The sequence below is a fragment of the Xyrauchen texanus genome, chromosome 1, assembly GCF_025860055.1.
Source record: "Xyrauchen texanus isolate HMW12.3.18 chromosome 1, RBS_HiC_50CHRs, whole genome shotgun sequence".
Classification (NCBI taxonomy): domain Eukaryota; kingdom Metazoa; phylum Chordata; class Actinopteri; order Cypriniformes; family Catostomidae; genus Xyrauchen; species Xyrauchen texanus.
Genome location: NC_068276.1, coordinates 35,989,740 through 36,010,613, shown reverse-complemented (window position 1 = coordinate 36,010,613; position 20,874 = coordinate 35,989,740). Strand labels below are relative to the sequence as shown.

General features: G+C 37.9%; 1 protein-coding gene across 1 annotated transcript; it reads left to right on the top strand.

The window, feature by feature from the left end:
• The first annotated feature begins 201 nt into the window (after positions 1–201).
• On the top strand, positions 202–20,264 carry LOC127650364 (F-box only protein 3-like). The gene is made up of 11 exons (XM_052135772.1): positions 202–319; positions 962–1,051; positions 3,984–4,147; positions 4,332–4,446; positions 5,726–5,930; positions 6,337–6,382; positions 6,478–6,562; positions 6,691–6,813; positions 9,281–9,396; positions 17,942–18,132; positions 18,294–20,264. Exons 1-11 carry the CDS (start codon positions 228–230, stop codon positions 18,420–18,422), a joined length of 1,356 nt encoding a protein of 451 aa, XP_051991732.1. The 5' UTR covers positions 202–227; the 3' UTR covers positions 18,423–20,264.
• The last annotated feature ends 610 nt before the right edge of the window (positions 20,265–20,874 follow it).

Sequence of the window (20,874 nt, the reverse complement as noted above, 5' to 3'; positions counted from 1 at the left end):
ACAATAATGCATTCGGTCTAAACAGCCCTTACTATTTTATACAAGTTTAGAATAATCCCCAAGCAATTCTATGTTTATTTAAGCTAACCACCTCTTTGTTGGCTTTCACGCAAGTGTCGCGACCTCCACATCATGTGCGCATTATTTGATAACAGAGCAGCGTGCGGGCACGCCCTCTTGTCATTGCAGTGAAGGGGCGGGGCTTCAGCTCTGCATTCGGAACCAAGATGGCAACGTCTATAACGCTAAGCCTAAACAATTTACCGTCGGATCCTTTACTGCTGGTGCTGTCATTTCTGGACTTCAGGGATCTGATCAGGTAGACATATTCGCTTGAGCTATTCCGTCAGTCCGTAAAATAGAAAACAAGTTTCGTACATGTGTGTGACATTAAAGAGCTTGCAAATAATATCCGCTGCACAGTTAGCTGGCAGTGCTAACAGGGTAGCTTGAACATTTCTCAAGCAAGTGGTTGATCGAGTCAGATAGATATGATTTCTGCGGCAAAAATGTTTGTTTTTAACGCTATGATTAATCATATGTATGAATTTTGGAAGATTAAAGATAAAGTTATGCTTGAAGATAAACGTGCTCTACTTCTGAATGTACAGTATTAGTGGTGCAAGAAGTGCCTATCGCAGCCGCAGTAAATAGATAACAGATAACAAATACGATTTATGTCTGCTGCGACCACACTCTGACAGCTGTTGTTTGTGGTTTTGGTTTTGGTTTCTTACGTTGAATAATGCTTTTATGATGAAAGTTTTTGTTTGGGAGGCGAGAGTCACGTGACTTTGGCCAGCTTGAAGCTTCTGTAAAGTCCCATTAGACACCGAAACTTTAGGTGCACATTTATAACTTTTACTAGTATTATTAATAGAGTTGTAAACCAATGGTTTAGATCACGAAAAGGCAGGATGATTGTTTTTTATGTTTATAATTTTGTCTGTTCATTTCTCAGCTGCAGTTTTGTAAGTCGTCGACTCAATGAGCTGACAGGACACAACCCGCTATGGAAAAGGTTTTGCCAGCAGCACTGGCTCCTTACGGAGTAAGTTTACTCGTTATGCCCTCAAAAGCATTCATTTATGAGTCTATCCTGTGTCTTCCATTCTTGTATTTACTGTAATGTAATAAAAATGCATGGTGACCAATGCAACCAAAATCAAATAAAGAAAATAAAAGCTGAAAACACAACGAAATTAAGCCACAGCACAATGTGAAAAGCACAGCACAAAGCACAATAAAATTAAGCCACAACACAACGAACAAACAAAACAATAATGAAGCCACAAAACAATTGAAAAACCACAACACAGTGGAAGTAAGCCAAAACACAACGAAACTGAGCCACATCTTAATTAAATTAAGCCACAACAGAAAATCCACAGCAAAACAACAGTAAGAAACAACACAACAAAAGTATGCCTCTTCTTATCAAAATTAAGCCACAGTGGAAATAAGACACAGCACAATATAATTAAGCCACAGCACAGCAAAATTAATAAAACACAACAAAATTATCCGAAAAAAAAAAAAAAAATTGAATATAAAAATGCTTATTTGAAGTGCTCTGGCCAATACCTGGTTGGGTTTCAACCAGAACTCTTAATGCACATAACTTGAATCAGGACAATGATGAGAAAATGACATCACAGTATCTGCAGGCTGCAGCTATTCTTGAATACCAGGCTACCGGCAGCTCTTATAAGGTGTCCTGCTCCCACGAATATGGGATAAGTTGATTCGGAAACTTGTGTAGTGACTTGCAGTGGGACTAGCATCTCTCTGCATCTTCCCAGCAGCCTCGTGATCTCTCATGAATATAGTCAGACTGCCACACGACTTAAAACACAGTGCTTAGAAAATATTTATTTACTGTTAATTTCACCTGTGTTTTGGCTTAAAGGAATGTTCTGGGTTCAATACAAGTTAAGCTCAATCTGTCAGGAATGCAGAGAATCACAGAGGCTCAGGACCCATGCGCAGAGTTGAAAAACAGGGAATTTATTCAAACAAAAACTACCCTGTAGGGGGAAAATGGTAATCCAGGGCTGGGGCCGACCAGACCGGGTAGGGATGACTGACCGACCGACAGACAGACTGACTGGAATAAACAAACAAACACACAGGACTGACTGGAAAACATGACTGAAAGCGAGATGAACTGGCACTGGACAGCAAACATGAAGAGACTAAAATAGGGAGAGAAATCAAACGGGCTAAAAAGACAGGGCAGGTGTGACTAATAATGGGCAAATAAGGAAGCGGGGTATGGCGTAAGACAGAGAGACATGCGGCAATACAGAAACAAAACAAAGCCACATGCTCTCACAAGACAACAAACACCAAAATGGCATGAGCGCACATCGCCAAGACAATAAGGTAATATATGCCCATACCAACCGACAAACAAGACGAGAGAATGCATAGCAACAGCAAACAAAGCTATGCTACGCATTCTCACACTAAAAAAAACCTGAGCGTATATAGCGTGGCAAACGCCATGCGATGAACACAACAGGCATCAAAAACAAGACAGGACACCTGTGCAAGAGTTCGGCCACACACAAACCCGAAACCTCAGACCAAAGTGACCGAACCTCAACGAACCCGACACAGACCGAAACCAGACAGGACGTCAGGATCCAAACACCATGCTGATGAAACAAGATGGGCTGAAGAGCACACGGCATGGAATACAATCGAAACTGCACGCTCACACTAAGACAGACAAAGAAACGTAAGACAGACATGGGACGATGATGCCACGGTACTGTCTGACAAAAACCTGACAGTGACAGGACCGTGACACAATCGAAAGGATTTGTGGCATAATGTTGATTACCAAAAAAATTAATTTTGACTCATCTCTACTTTTAAAAAAGCAAATATCGAGGTTACAGTGAGGCACCTACAATGGAATTGAATTGGGCCCATTTTTGGAGGGTTTAAATGCAGAAATGTGAAGTTTGCGGACATGGAACAACGTCATCATGTCATCATCATGGCAACAAAGTTGTAAAATGTACACAGAAATAACTTTACACAGAAAAGGTTAGCAAGTGAGTTTATCACACTAAATTCATGGTATAAAACAAGTGTTTTAAAGAAATATTCTGGGTTCGATACAAGTTAAGCTCAATTGACAGCATCTGTGGCATAATGTTGATTACCACAAAAAATAATTTTGACTTGCTCCTGATTTTCTTAAAAAAAAGCTCAAATCTGGGTTACAGTATTGTCTCAAGATGTAAACGATATGTGTGTAAACATGATTTTAGTGAGTTAAAATCACTTGCTAACGTTTTCTGTGTTAGAGCTAATTTTACATTGTTTCCATGACGATATGTCACCAAACCCTAAAACACTAAAATGACTTCAAAAATGACAAAATAATTTTACAGAATAATTTAAGTGCTTGTATAAAATAGTTTTAAATTTCTGCCTTTAAACCCCCCACATTAATTTCCATTGTAAGTTCCTCACTGTAACCCAGATTTGTGCTTTCTTTTTTTTTATGAAAAGGAGAGACTCATTTATTGATTTATTGTTGTGGTTATTATGCCTCACATGCTTTCAGTTGAGCTTAACTTGTTCTGATTCATTAATATTCTTTTAAGGTTAAACAATTGGCCCTCGTTTACCTCCATTGTAAGTGCCTCTCTGTAACCTTGATTTGTGTTTTTTTAAAGAAAAGGAGGGGCAAGTACAAATGAATTTTGTGGTAATCAAGATTATACCATAAATGCTGTCAGTTGAGCTTAACTAACCAGAATATTCCTTTAATTTCACTGTACTGTGGTTCGGTTTAATTTAATTGTGGCGTATTTCTGTTGTGTGGTTGCTTGTCGGTTGTGTTGTGGGGTATTTGCTTTGCTAATTTGGTTGTGTTGTGGACTTCTTGGCCACCGTAAACATTTGGTGTTGATCTGATTATTTTTTAGTAGTCACGAGAAATGGCAGTTGCCTGTCTGTTTTAGGTCAGATAAAGCAAAGAGAGGCGTGACCTGGAAGGAGCTGTTTCGGGAGTATTACGCTGATCTGGGCCGTTACATCGTCCACTACAGATCTCTCAAGAAATCATGGGATGACCTGAAGAACTACCTGATTCAGAAATGTCCTCGAATGATAGCTTCACTGAAAGGTTTGTCCACACGATCACTCATTCATCCATGCTTTCAAAACCTATGGGTGGAGTCATCGAAAAGTGCAAGAACATTGTTGTTCAGAGGTGTTTATTTTTATAACATGAGTAGTGGCCACTTGTAGCTTTGGTGGATTGTCTTTTAAAATAAAACTGAGTGTTTTGTTACCATTTCTCAATGTAGAGGGAGTAAAGGAGGAGGAGCTAGACACCATTGAGACTCAGATTGGCTGGAAACTTCCTAATGACTACCGTTGTTCCTATAGGATACACAATGGGCAAAAACTAGTGGTCCCTGGGTAAGACTTCTCTCTCCATTTAGCAAGCCACCAAGCACTTCATAATATTCAAACTTCTCAACACAAACACTGATCTCATTGAGTCCATATTCATGCATGATCTGCCACCAATTATTTTGAAAATGAAAGGTCACGTAAACGGCTGAAAGGGTGTTCTTTTATTGTAATCAACACACCTAGATGTTTACCCCAATTTCGCTTTGCATACAGACAACTAGGCCTGTCGCGTTTATTATATAACCATCACATTTTAATGCCCAAATAAAGGAGTTTTAAGCAATAATATTGTATAAATGCCATTAACGGTGCGTTTGGGTGTCATTCAGTTGAACTCTGAGTCCGAGAGTCACTGAGGCACACCGCAGAGGTCAACCAGCTCCTGTCCTGAAGAGCGTGTGAAGCGCTTTGATGCACACACTGTCAGCAGAGGCTCATGCCAATCTCCTGTGAAAATATAAAGAAACAAGTATAAACACCGGTTTCACTTTAAAAGATTGTGTAATGCAATTGTTCCTGGTTCATACACACTGTGCTAATGACACGTAGTGACATAGGAGAAGACGCATGCTTACTGTTTCTGTGGAGTGATGAAATGATGGAACAAAGCCTCAAAGGTTTTGCTTCATGACAAATAAGGGCTTGTGGGTTTAAACAGAGCATTAAAATAACGTATGAAAGTGAAGAGTATGAAATAATTTTTTTACCATTTCATAATATAAACAAATAATATAAATATAATACAAATATATATACATTTTATATTTTTATATTGAATATTTCTTGTTTAAAAAGTTATACAAAGTAAATGTAAAATTGACAAACTAAATTTGACCAAAAAGAGACATATTTTAAGTATTTAGAAATATTTTGATATTTAAAACATTATTTTTCACATCATTCCTATGTTTTTGAATCCTGAATTATTCCTATTTTATTATTTGATTTATATATTTGAAGATAAATTTGTAAAAGTGACTTTTTAAGGTGTATGAAGAATACATGCAGAAAAAAGCACACCTTAAAAAATGTTGTTTATATGAAAATTAATCGGGAAAGCCCTTAACAAGACAATTAATCATCATAGCCCTAAAACAGAATATTAATCCTCATAATCTCAATTATTTGTTTGACAATTAACCGTCAGCCAAATTTCATAATTGCGACAGCTGTACAGACAATTTTTCAGGATTCTGTTGGGAGTGTGTGCATTGCTGACAGTGTAACAAAACCCTGATGATTTCGAAATATCATGGGAATGTGGTTTTCTTTCCCCCCACAGGTTGATGGGTAGCATGGCTTTGTCCAATCACTATCGCTCAGAGGACCTGTTGGACATTGAGACAGCATCAGGGGGATTTCAACAGAGAAAAGGCATGCGACAATGTCTTCCCCTCACTTTTTGTTTCCACACCGGCCTGAGCCAGTACATGGCTCTGGAGAGCACAGAGGGACGATCACGCAGTGAGATCTTCTATCAGTGCCCGGTTAGATCACCACAAACCACAGCCCTCTATCATGCATAAACACACACTCATCCAGGGCTTGTTTATGGATGAATAATTATGAAAACTGAAACGGTGATGCTAATCATGATTTATGGAAGCAACCAGAGGTTATGTAGTAGCAAGGAGCATGATGGGAAATGTTCAAGAATAGACTCCACACAAACTAACACTAACACTGTAAAATTTTTCCCATACTGGGTCAAACTGTGTTTTGACTGATAAGAGCTGAAGCAGTTCACCACATCAGATAGTGATTCTGCTTGCGAGCTAGACAAAACAGTGGTATTTATCTTGCATTTCTGCAGTTTTACCAGTGAGAGTCGCTTTGTCATCTTCTGTATCACAGCGCCTCTTGATCATTCTGTTTTATGCTTTTTCTACACAGGATAAGCTGGCACAAGATCCATCTGCTATTGACATGTTCATTATGGGTAATCAAGAGCAAAAAGACTGCATTAAATGTATTTCAGTTCTAAGAACCAGTTGAGATTATTTGAACTCCTCTCTCTCACTCTCGTTCTCTCAGGCTCTAACTTTACTGAGTGGTTTACTTCTTATGTCGATAACGTCGTTACAGGAGAATACCCCATAATTCGGGACCAGATCTTCAGGTTGTCCATATACCATTTCTTCTTATTTAACAATTACTAACTTATGTCAGCATCTGACATCACAAAAGTATATTATAAATGCCAACGAAGTGCCACTTAACATTTTAACCCTCTTTGTGGTCTTTCAGGTATGTTCATGACAAGCGTTGTGTAGCAACCACTGGTGATATCACCATATCCGTCTCTACCTCCTTCCTGCCAGAACTCAGTTCAGTCCATCCACCACATTTTTTCTTCACTTATAGAATCAGGTACTACATACATCCACACGCATGCTATTGTAATCTGAAACTTAGAATTAGAAAGCTTGGCATGACTATTATTTTAGCAATCCTTTTAAAAGCAGGCCACACAGATGCTGCTGGATCTTTCTACTAAAACGTTACAAAAATATTACATTAATGCTTTGCCTGTATTTTTTATTTTATTAATTTTTTTCAAATAATGATTAATGTATGCTTTGCTTTCTGCAGTGTTTATGGCAAACCTCTTTTATTTCTACTCTCATACTGCTGACTAGCTAAAAAGTACAGATATGTACACAACAAGATGCAACTTGCTGTAATGAAACCATGACACATTGCAGCTGAGCTAAGACTCTTAGGACAATACAATGTGACAGGGATGTCCCAAGACAGTTTATTTGGAAACAGAGTACAAACACTGTTTGTTTGTTTTATTTTCGTTTATTTTTGTTTTATTGTCGAACTTTTATAAATACAATACTGTGAGACTGATGATTTGAGGACCGCATACTGCTACTCAAAAGACATCATCAAAAAAGTAATTTTTAGCTGTCACAAAAATCGCAAACAAATTTCACAGATAAATTATGTAAAAATAAAAACTATAAGCAAAACCAAGGGAGCTGGGGCCAGTATCATGAAGCTAGTTGACATACTTAGGGTTGCAGGATTGGTTTCGAATTGACAAATCAAAACCAATCCAATCAGGCTTAATTGGTACCATGATGCTGCTCATTAACTTTCTTTATCAACTCAGGCTTTGATCCTGAGTTTAAAATTAGTTCACATGCTTGTGCACATGAATGACTGAGGTTTGCAGTGAATAGCCAATCGCTTGAAACATGGAGAGAAAAGAACGATTCAGATTCACTTCTCGCTAGAGATTTACCTCTCATCTGAAGGCTGATCATTATGAACATTTTAAGAATTTAAGTATATTTAAACAGCTCAACAGTTTGAATCCATGATGTGCTGAGTGACTCCAGCCAGGTCTCCTAAGCAACCAAATTGGCTCTGTTGCTAGGGAGGGTAGAGTCACATGGTGTAACCTCCTCGTGTCGATATAATGTGTGGTTCTCGCTCTCGGTGGGGTGCGTGGTGATTTGTGTGTGGATGCCGCAAAGAATAGCATGGGCCTCCACACGCGCTTTGTCTCTGTGGTAACACGCTCCACAAGCGTGATAAAATGCATGGATTGACTCTCAGACACGGAGGCAACTGAGATTCAGTGATTGCCAATAATTATCGATTAACTTTTTTTATTTATTAATTTTTTCCTCTCCCCTTTTCTCTCCCAATTGGAATATCCAATTCTCAATGCCCTCTAAGTCCTCATGGTGGCAAAGTGATTTACCTCAATATGGGTGGCGGAGGACCTCCTGAGAATTGGGTATTCCAATTGGGGAGAAAAAAAAAAAGTTTTATTCGATAATTATTGGCAATCATTTTATTAATCCATTGTACTAGCTCTTTTATAGAAAGCCTAACATTATATTTATGTTTATATTTTCATAGATATTTAATTTTTATGTTAAGTAGGTAAATGAAAAACAATTATGGTGTATTTAAATTAAAGACTGATGAATCTCAATTAAATAATTTATTATAAAGAGTTGATTTTGTGGATTTCTTAGATTTATTTCTGTAAAGTGCGCTTTAAGAGACACGGGTGAGTGGCTTCATTGTCAGAAATATCACTTTAATCACTACTGATTTGTTCAGCATCCGTTAGCGATCTGTTACCCAGAATAAAACCTGCCACAGAGCTGGTTTGCCATGTAGCGTAAGTTACTATGATGAACACCAGGCCCACCTTTATGGTATCTAAAACCCAGGGTTGACGCAAACTAAACTGATACTTAACTTTCTAGCCACCGAAACCGGCTTCATGGTACAGGCCCCTGACCTGCAGTCTTTATTGGTTTCAGCAACTGTAACTCAGGGGCAAGTGTATTCATGAACCAAAGCATCACTGCATGTTAACATGTTGGGCCCTATGAAATAAATGTTTTTTCTCTCAATTATTTACTTTTTTTAACAAATTCTTTTCACTGATAAGGCTGCAATTTAATTACATATGTAGTCTGTATTTGCTGCACGCTTCAAGGTGAATGTTCTGCTTTGTGTCATCTACTACATGCAAGAGCATGTGTGATGCTCCTCATGTAGTTTTTTCAGCGTATAAGCAGGTGACTTCACACATTGACATAGAAGTGCGCAGCACACAAAGACTTCATATTTACTTTATTAAATCACAGCCTTTGGGGTTTAATAATCACATTAGGACATAGAGGTTTTAATTTGTTCATGCAATGACATTCGTTTGTCAGATGGTATTGGTTTTTGATATTGGAGCATTTTTACGAGAACAAGTGATGAGCACAGTATCGGACCCATTTCTGGAATTGGAATTTGGACATCCCTAACACAATGAGATTAACTCACTACATCTGACCTGTGCCTTGTGCATCAGGATTGAGATGGCAAAGTCGGCCCTGCCAGAGAATGCATGCCAGCTAGACAGTCGGTACTGGAAGATCACAAATGCAAATGGAAATGTGGAGGAGGTCCGTGGCCCAGGCGTTGTGGGTAAGACCCATCCCTGTTAATTTACAGTAAATAAACTAACAAATCTAGAACATTTTCAAAATGACGACACTCTACAGTCTGACAGAGTTTTTCTGGCCATATATGTATTTATATATGCATACAGAATACATACATATATACTCCGATCAGCCACAATATTAAAACCACCTGCCTAATATTGTGTAGGTCACCCTTTTGCTGCCAAAACAGCACCAACCTGATATTCTTCTCACCACAATTGTACAGAGTGGTTGTGGCTGCTTGTTGTGTGTGTACATACATACAGTGCATCCGGAAAGTATTCACAGCGCTTCACTTTTTCCAAATTTTGTTATGTTACAGCCTTATTCCAAAATTTATTAAATTCATTATTTTCCTCAAAATTCTACAAACAATACCCCATAATGACAAGGTGAAAGAAGTTTGTTAAAAAAAATCACATGTTCATAAGTATTCTCAGCCTTTGCCATGACACTCAAAATTGAGCTCGGGTGCATCCTGTTTCCACTGATCATCCTTGAGATGTTTCTACAACTTAAATTCAGTTGATTGGACATGATTTGGAAAGGCACACACCTGTCTATATAAGTTCCCACAGTTAAAAGTGCATGTCAGAGCACAAACCAAGCCATGAAGTCCAAGGAATTGTCTGTAGACCTCCGAGACTGGATTGTATCGAGGCAGAGATCTGGGTAAGGGTACAGAAAAATGTCTGCAGCATTGAAGGTCCAAGTGAGCACAGTGGCCTCCATCATCCATAAATGGAAGAAGTTTGGAACCACCAGGACTCTTCCTAGAGCTGGCCGCCCGGCCAAACTGAGCGATCTGGGTAGAAGGGCCTGAGACAGGGAGATGACCAAGAACCCGATGGTCACTCTGACAGAGCTCCAGCGTTTCTCTGTGGAGAGAGGAGAACCTTCCAGAAGAACAACCATCTCTGCAGCACTCCATCAATCAGGCCTGTATGGTAGAGGGGCCAGACGGAAGCCAATCCTCTGTAAAAGGCACATGACAGCCCACCTGGAGTTTGCCAAAAGGCACCTGAAGGACTTTCAGACCATGAGAAACAAAGATTGAACTCATTGGCCTGAATGGCAAGCATCATGTCTGGAGGAAAACAGGCACCGCTCATCACCTGGCCAATACCATCACTACAGTGAAGCATGGTGGTGGCAGCATCATGCTTTGGGGATGTTTTTCAGCGGCAGGAATTGGGAAACTAGTCAGGATCGAGAGAAAGATGAATGCAGCAATGTACAGAGACATCCTTGATGAAAACCTGCTCCAGAGCACTCTGGACCTCAGACTGGGGTGAAGGTTCATCTTCCAACAGGACAATGACCCCAAGCACACAGCCATGATAACAAAGGAGCAGCTACAGGACAACTCTGTGAATGTCCTTGAGTGTCCCAGCCAGAGCCCAGACTTGAACCCGATTGTACATCTCTGGAGAGATCTGAAAATGGATGCTCCCCATCCAACCTGATGGAGCTTGAGTGGTCCTGCCAAGTAGAATGGGAGAAACTGCCCAAAAATAGGTGCATCATACATAAAAATACTTGAGGCTGTAATTGGTGCCAAAGGTGCTTCAACAAAGTATTGAGCAAAGACTGTGAATACTTATGCAAAAAAAAAAAAAATCTTTTTTTTATTTTTATACATTTGCAAAGATTTCAAACAAACTTCTTTCACCTTGTCATTATGGGGTATAGTTTGAGGAAAATAACGAATTTAATCCATTTTGGAATAAGGCTGTAACATAACAAAATTTGGAAAAAGTGAAGCCCTGTGAATACTTTCCGGATCCACTGTATATATATACACAGTTTAAGTCAGAAGTTTACATACACCTTAGCCAAATACATTTAAACTCAGATTTTCAAAATTTCTGACATTTAATCGTAGAAAACATTTTCCTGTCATAGGTCAGTTAGGATCACTACTTTATTTTAAGAATGTGAAATGTCAGAATAATAGTAGAGAGAATAATTTATTTCAGCTTTTATTTCTTTCATCACATTCCCAGTGGGTCAGTAGTTTACATACACTTTGTTAGTATTTGGTAGCGTTGCCTTTAAAATGTTTAACTTGGGTCAAACTATTTGGGTAGCCTTCCACAAGCTTCTCACAATAAGTTTCTGGAATTTTGGCTCATTCCTACATACAGAACTGGTGTGACTGAGTCAGGTTTGTAGGCCTCGTTGCTCGCACATGCTTTTTAATTTCTGCCCACAAATTTTCTATCAGATTGAGGTCAGGGCCACTCCAATAACTGGACTTTGGTGTCACTGTCTATTTGGAAGACCCATTTGCGACCAAGCTTTAATTTCCTTCCTCATGATGACATCTATTTTGTGTTGTGCACCAGTTCCTCCTGCAGCAAACACCCCCACAACATGATGCTGCCACTACCATGCATCATGGTTGGGATGGTGTTCTTCGGCTTGCAAGCCTCACCCTTTTTCCTCCAAACATAAACGGTGGTCATTATGGCCAAGAAGTAAAATTTTGTTTTATCAGACCAGAGGAAATTTCTCCAAAATGTAAGATCTTTGTCCCCATATGCACTTGCAAACTGTAGTCTGGCTTTTTTTTATGGTGGTTTTGGAGCAGTGGCTTCTTCCATGCTGAGCAGCCTTTCAGGTTATTTCGATATAAGACTTGTTTTACTGTGAATATAGATACTTGTCTACCAGTTTCCTCCAGCATCTTCACAAGGTCCTTTGCTGTTGTTCTGGGATTTATTTGCACTTTTCGCACCAAACTACTTTCATCTCTAGGAGACAGAATGCATCTTCTTCCTGAGCGGTATGATGGCTGCATGGTCCCATGGTGTTTATACTTACATACTATTGTTGGTACAAATTAATGTGATGCCTATGTGCATTTAGAAATTGCTCCCAAGGATGAACAAGACTTGTGGAGGTACACAAGGGCTTGGCTGATTTCTTTTGATTTTCCCATGTCAAGCAAAGAGGTAGGCCTTAAAATGTTTCAACAGGTACACCTCCAGTTCAGTACACCTCCTATCAGAAGCTATGTGGCTAATTGTCTAAAGGCTTGACATAATTGTCTGGAATTTTCCAAGCTGCTTAAATGCACAGTTAACTTGGTGTATATAAACATCTGACCCGATGTAATTCTGATATAGTCAATTAAAAGGGAAGCAGTCTGTCTGTAAACAATTGTTGGAAAATGTGCTTGTGTCATGCACAAAGTAGATATCCTAAATGACTTGCCAAAACTATACTTTGCTAATTTGAAATCTTCAACCTTGATGTCTTCAACCTAAGTGTATGAAAATGTATGACTTCAACTGTGTGCATATATATATATATATATATATATATATATATATATATATATATATATATATATATATACACACACAGTATCTCACAAAAGTGAGTACACCCCTCACATTTTTGTAAATATTTGATTATACCTTTCCATGTGACAACACTGAAGAAATTACACTTTGGTACAATGTAAAATAGTGAGTGTACATCTTGCTTACAACAGTGTCAATTTGCTGTCCCCTCAAAATAACTCAACACACTGCCATTAATGTCTAAACCGCTGGCAACAAAAGGGAGTACACCCCTAAGTGAAAATGTCCAAATTGGGCCCAAAGTGTCAATATTTTGTGTGGCCACCATTATTTCCCAGCACTGCTTTAACCCTCTTGGGCATGGAGTTCACCAGAGCTTCACAGGTTGCCACTGGAGTCCTCTTCCATGACAACATCACAGAGCTGGTGGATGTTAGAGACCTTGTGCTCCTCCACCTTCCGTTTGAGGATGCCCCACAGATGCTCAATAGGGTTTAGGTCTGGAGACATGCTTGGCCAGTCTATCACCTTCACCCTCAGCTTCTTTAGCAAGGCAGTGGTTGTCTTGGAGGTGTGTTTGGGGTCGTTATCATGCTGGAATACTGCCCTGTGGTCCAGTCTCCGAAGGGAGGGGATCATGCTCTGCTTCAGTATGCCACAGTACATGTTGGCATTCATGGTTCCCTCAATGAACTGTAGCTCCCCAGTGCCGGCAGCACTCATGCAGCCCCAGACCATGACACTCCCACCACCATGCTTGATGCAGTGTGCGGCGTATGGTCTGAATACTGACAGGCTGACCCCCCCACCCCTTTGCAGCAATGCTGGCAGCACTCTTACGTCTATTTCCCAAAGACAACCTCTGGATATGACGCTGAGCATGTGCACTCAACTTCTTTGGTCGACCATGGCGAGGCCTGTTCTGAGTGGAACCTGTCCTGTTAAACCGCTGTATGGTCTTGGCCACCATGCTGCAGCTCAGTGTCAGGGTCTTGGCAATCTTCTTCTAGCTTAGGCCATCTTTATGTAGATCAACAATTATTTTCTTCAGATCCTCAGAGAGTTCTTTGCCATGAGGTGCCATGTTGATCTTCCAGTGACCAGTATGCGGGAGTGTGAGAGCGATGACACCAAATTTAACACACCTGCTCCCCATTCACACCTGAGACCTTGTAACACTAATGAGTCACATGACACCAGGGAGGGGAAATGGCTAATTGGGTCCAATTTGGACATTTTCACTTAGGGTTGTACTTTTGTTGCCAGCGGTTTAGACATTAATGGCAGTGTGTTATTGGCAGGGGACAGCAAATTTACACTGAAGAAATGACATAACAGCGGCTTTTATAACAGTGTTGTCACATTAAAAGATATAATCAAATATTTACAATAATGTGAGGGGTGTACTCACTTTTGTGAGATACTGTAGATGTAGATATAGATATACTTATACATAATGTATATATTTTTATATTTCCATGACAATGTCAAAGCATGGAAAAACATGAAACTCCTTTTTATTTTGTAAATTAATTGTTCACCCAAACTTTAAAATTCATAATTTACTCACCCCCATTTGACTTTCTTACCTACGTGGAATATGAGCTGTTTTCATAATTATCCTGGTCCATTTTTTTTCAGTGGCATTTGATTGTGACTCACTTTAAAGATTAAAAAGGACCATAAAGTATAATAAAAATATTCTGTCCAACTTCTGCATCATCAGAAGGCATATAATAGGTTTTGGTGAGAAACAGACCAAAATTAAGTAATTTTTCAGGAAAAAATCTTTTGTTTAGCATTAAAAACAATGCAAGTTCTCACAGGTGCCACTTTGAATGAGCTTCTTAAATGTTGGTTTTTTTCTAAAACCTATTGCATGCCATCTGAAGACTTGAAATATGATGCACAAGTTACATTAACTACTTTTATGATACTTTTGGGTGCTTTTTAAAAAAATTACCAGATTAAAAAATCTCTTTTTGGGTTCTGTACAAGATATGGGTTTGGAAATACATGAGGACAGGGCTTGGCATTAATGTTTTGGCTAGTGGTATTCCAAAGTCACTAGCCACTCTGAATTTTCACTAGCCAAAATCCCCCATCCCACAGAAAGTGATAAAAGTAACGGGAGACAAACTGCATGCATTTATTTGGACATTTTAATTGTTTGGACATATTATTAACAAGAATGAGTTCAGCAGGACACGCCTGATGATTTAAAGTATCTCTAAGAATATCTAGGAGTAGGATAGAACAGAGGCCTGTACCATGAAGGTTGATGAACAAACTCAGGGTTTCAGGATTGGTTTCAGGTTGACAAATTCAAACCAATCCAGTCATGCTTAATTGGTACCATGATGCTGCTCATCATCTTTCTTTGTCAACTCAGGCTTCGATCCTGACTTTAAGATTAAATTAAATGCTCATGCACATGAAAGATTGCTGTTTGCTGCGCACAACCAATCGTGTGAGAGAACGCGATTCACTTCTCGCGAGAGACTCGGCGAGATTTACCTCTCTGCTGAAAGCTAATGATTACGTTATATATTATGATGATAAAATAAGAATTTAAATTAATTTAAACTGTGCACAAGACATTGTTTTAAAAATATAAGAAAAATGCATTTATACTGTTTAAGAGTTCCGCATGAAATCATGAAGACTTGAAACACATGATTTACACATTACAAGGATAACTGTAAAATTATAAAGCAATTAATGATATTTACACAACAAGAAGAAAAAGCTGCTGAAAAGCTGAAAAGAAGACTGCTGCAAACTAATTTTTAATCTATCTATCTATCTATCTATCTATCTATCTGTGTGTGTGTATGTATGTGTGTGTGTGTGTGTATATATATATATATATATATATATATATATATATATATATATATATATATATATATATATATTATATATATATATAACAGCTGGTATATCAATGCGCACGTGAATTCATATAGGCCCACAGCAAGAACACACAGGCTTATTCACTGTCTGTTACACTTATTCATTTTAAAAGCTTAAATTTGTGTAAAATATAAAAGCTTTGATATTTATTTGAATTGAAAACTTTATATATCATTCAAAACTATTACAAATACATATAGGCTTCTATTGAGAACAAAACAAATAGAGACTATAAAGATAAATGCTCTCTATATTCTACAAGTTTATTTTCTTTTCAGAAAATGGAATAAACTACTTTTTAAATATACATGGGATAATAGGAAACACAAAATTATTCTTAAACTTCTTAAGTTGTCAAAAAGGCTTTGAGGACTAGAATTCCCAAATATAATTAATTATTTTAAAGCTGCCCAGTGAAATGGAGGAAGATGGTAATTTATCAATTGGGGGAACCTATTTGTATATCCCTGTTCCTACCCAAACAACTAACAAATTTAAATCAATAGATTATATTTGTATTAACAGTACTTTTAGAATTTGGTTAGGAAAAAAAAGAAAATAGTTCAATTAAGAAAGATATAGTTCATTTACAAGAAATAACCCTAAAGATCCTGATTTCATGCCAAATAGATTAGATAATACATTCAAGTTTTGGACAGATAGAGGTCTGAAAAGATCACCAAATGTTCACTGATAAAGGAATGAACAACTTTTCAAGCCTAGCAAAAAAGTATGAGCTTCCAAATTCACTATTGTTTTTATTATTTACAGGGTATTTATTAACAGAATACAGAACATTTTAATTTTTTGCTAAAGAGGGTAAATTAAAAGCAGTTCAATTTTAAATAAAATACAACACACTATCTGCTGATCAACATTTAGATTCTCAAATAAATAATTTATAATGAAGAGTCGATTTTGTGGATTTCTAAGATTTTATTTGCGAAGTGCATTTTAATAGGCATGGTGGAGTGACATGATTGAATCAGAGATGTAATTTTATTCTCAGCTGATTAATTATGCATCGGTTACCTGATGCTATGGCGCAGGTTAGCCGTGTAGCGTAAATTGCCATAGTGATGAGCACTGCTAAAAGCGCACCAACTTTCTTGGTACCTAAAACCTTGGGTTGAGGCAAACTAAACAAAAATGTACCCGGCCAGCCACCGAAACCGGCTTCATGGTACAGGCCTCAGGAGGAAAACTTTTTGTCCATTTGTCCATGGAAGTCCAGATTTTAATCCCTTTAACCCTAAATTGTACTTGCCTTCATGAAAGTTTACCATTGTTCTAACATTTTTAAACTGTGGCATTTGTAATAATAAGGCCATAACCACAGGTCAGACCATGGATGGCTCCACTTCATTGTGGTTAGGCTCATGTAGATAGTCTTTCTAAAATAAATACATAAAAAAATATATATAACATTTGTCATTAAAAAACTAATAGCCTAAACTCATTTAGAAACCTTTAACTACAACTTTAACAGTTAGTAATTCCATGGAGTTCAAACGGAGATGTTTAGCCAGAGATTAAACTCCGTCACTATTAATTTTCATTGCACCTTTTTCCAAAAAATTCTATTCATGGAAGAAAGAAAGACCTATGGGTTGGGCTCAAGATAAAGGCGAGTGAATGATGACAGTTATTTATTAACTGACAAGAACTATTATTAATAAAAATGAACTCTTATAGATTCTTCCTAATTGCTTTATTATGCATTTATACCAGTTACCAGTTAGTGTTACTTTATTTAAAACATTTTAGTTTGGATGATGAAAAAATCTTGTATTCAATATTTATGCATGGGACGCTGTTGTCTCTTTACCTTGTTAGTGCTGTTTATTATGTCAAGGCTGTTTAGCAGTTTGAGAGGTTCAAATTCCTCCATATAGAGCTTTATACTAAAATGTTTTCTGTTGCATTCAAATGGGTCACATACATTTTGTGATCTCCGAGTGAAGCCCGATTCACAATTCATTCACAGATTCACAGATACGCATGTAAAATATGAGAGGCATATTAAGTGCTTATAAGGCTCTGAACGCTACATGAATACAATTAAATTTGCTTTGGCTGCGGCCACCTGCCAAAGTGGGTAAGGGTGCTGGAGTTACACACCACTGCTGATATCTACCCGCATTTGGCTGGTTGGCAGGTGTTAATGTCAAGCCCTGGATGAGTAAATTCTAACATAATGTTCATTACTGTTACTAATATTATTTTGTATTAGTAACATTTGTTAAGAATGTCCTGCATTCATTCATGCTGGGCTTTTTGTGTATCATATATGTGCAGGTGAGTTTCCAGTGATGACACCTGGTAAAGTTCACGAATATGCCAGCTGCACCACGTTTTCCACCACCTCCGAGTACATGGAAGGCCACTACACATTCCACCGGCTCAAGAACAAAAAGGAAGTGTTTGACGTTTCAATCCCACGATTCCACATGGTGTGCCCACCATTTCGTGAATCTATGGTGCGGTCGGTAAGTCACTATTATTAATGCATTTCTGTTCTATCCAAAAAACTGCTTTGACAGCACAGGGAGATTTTATATCCAGTATGATAATGTGTGTACATTTAGACAAGTCGGCAGTAGTCTGCATTAATTTGAAATACCTCATTCTATATTTCTCCCTTATTTAGGGCTCAGTCAGTGAGGTGTCTGCTCCTTATAATGATGAGAATTCATCAGACACCGATGACTATGAGGATGGAGAAATGCATGGCATGAACATGGCTGACCAAGGAGGACGCTGCCCTCGGCACATCTGATACACTTTTGTACACCCACCAACAGATACTAAAACACAGACACACTCACACAAACAGGAGAGCAAGAGGACAAACAGAGCTTGTAGGCATCCATTGTTTATTGTAGAGTGCCTTTGTGCTTGTCACCTCTTGAGCTTTCTCTCCAGTTCGTGAGGGGGCGTGTGTGTGTGTGTGTGTGTGTGTGTGTGTGTGTGTGTGTGTGTGTGTGTGTGTGTGTGTGTGCGTCGCGTGCGTGCGTGCCTGTGAATGTGTGAGATCATTGTATGTGTGTTTGAGTCTGCAAGTGTGTTTTGTTATTGAGTGGAAGCCAAATAGTTTATCGAATGAATGAAAGTATGTGACGTCAGTTTTACTTGCCGGGGTTACACAATAATCTACCACCTACTGAAGAACACACGATTACAGTAACCCTCATGAGCACGAAGAGAGAGTATGACGCTCCTGTTATGCCATTTTCCTTTAGAAACAAGCGCACACACTTGCTGAATTGGGAATACTCACTGTGTGTGTGTATATACGATATATATATATATATATATATATATATATATATATATATATATATATATGATATAGAAATTAATATTGATATTTTAGATTGCATACTCCACAAGGCCTCAGGTATTGTGAAGCACGTATGTGTTTATGTATATTTGTTTGTGCTTGTGTTGTCTGTACAGAGGGTTTCAGGGGTAGCTGTACAAAAAATTCAAAGATGAGTAAAAAGCACATGGAGCTAAACCAGCCATCAGCATCAGCTACAACTAATCTGCCTAAGCAATCATGAAACTTTTATCAGTTACTTGCTGTAGTTGTCTCTGCTGGCTGCTGATGCAGACTGGTGCAAATAGCTAGATAATTTAAGTTTATGGCATTATCATTCATTTTCTTGCTTTTTTTCTTTAAAATCAAATGGGGTGGTGTAAAAGGTAAAGGATTAGGACTAAATGTCCTTGTTGTAATGGGCTCAATCCTTCAAAATAGAAGTACTCGTGAGAAAATCTCAAACAGTTTCTCTTCTTTTTTGCTCTGTCCCCATTTACCCTTCCTAATAATGTCAATGTGAGCTAATCTCACCTAAAGGCATGTTTTATTTTTATGTTAATGACTGCAATTATATTGTAAGCATCTTTGTAAAATAAAGCAGTGCAGTGGGGGTTTTTGAGTACGTGTTGTAATATATTTAGCCCTATCAAATACTTTTTGGTTAATTACTCCTGTTTTTTATTTAGTATATGTGAGTTTCTTATTTGAAGTAAATAGAAAGGTAATGGTATATCATCAATACCATATTTCATTTTTGCACGTTTTGTTTACTTTCCCTTTGAGTGCAGGATGTTTTCTACTATCTACATACAAAGTGACGCTTATAATGCAAAAATATTTTTGACAGGCAGCTACAATGCTAATGTCTAATTCTCTGAAATGCATCTATTTGAAACACTTATTGTTCTCACAACACAAAACAAAGAGTCATTTGTATTATTCTGACCCAAACCTAACCCACCCTTATAGTGTCAGTTGTCACAGAAACACGTTGAAGAGGACTTTTTGTAGTGTGACTGATGTTTCTTTGTAATGCCTTTGTTTTTGGCCCACATCTCCTCTTGATCCGCTTCTCTTTAATTTTCATTTTTATAAAAACAATCAGCTGTTTGTGTGCATTGATGAAAAATTTGCAAATATCCCATATGACAAGATGAAAGTTCTAGTCAATATAGTTACAAAAGTCAAATAAATGTTGACAATTTGACAGGTGCTGGGCAGTAAAAAGCCTCTGAACAATACTAAAAGAAACAATACATAATTTCTGTAAGTTATAATTATTTATTAAATACGCAAAACAAATAGTTCGTTTTCCTTGATTCCCTTGAGTGACCACATCAGAACTACATCCATCAGGCCATGGATGTTGCCACACATTCAAGAATGACAGGGATCCAAATGTAATGATTAAAAAATTAAAAACCCATTTTGGCCTAAACTAACAGCCCTGCAGAAGGCATACGTCCATCTAAGAAATAACTCCAAATGTGCTATTTTGCTTTCTTCTCATACTTGTTTATTAGAGTGGTAGAGATTTCAGTTTTCTTTCCCAGCAGCATATCTTTAATGGCTCTGTAATTTTGATCATGTAAATGGTCTTTTCACTCTTTTCCTTATTGACGACCTCACAGTTTTCATTTGTTCACATGACTGGACTCTTTTCTGACCCCATGTCCAGTAATGACCCATGCACTAAGCCCACGGCTGTCAATGTATGACCTAGATGTAATTAGAAAACAATCTCACCTGTGCACAGAAGTTTGCACATTCATTCTCAAAAGGAAAATTACATTGGAATTAGAGAGTTATAGGAATCTCAATTTTGCGCTATTACCATTATAATATTGAATGGGACAATTTCAAGCAGATAATTTTTACAGTGAATTACTGTAAATGAAAAGTGTCT

Excerpts from the sequence above, each read along its gene's own strand:
- LOC127650364 (XM_052135772.1), top strand. The coding sequence starts at position 228 with ATGGCAACGTCTATAACGCTAAGCCTAAACAATTTACCGTCGGATCCT. Across the intron at positions 320-961 it reads GACTTCAGGGATCTGATCAG|CTGCAGTTTTGTAAGTCGTC; the intron begins GTAGACATATTC and ends TTCATTTCTCAG. Across the intron at positions 9,397-17,941 it reads CCGTGGCCCAGGCGTTGTGG|GTGAGTTTCCAGTGATGACA; the intron begins GTAAGACCCATC and ends ATATATGTGCAG.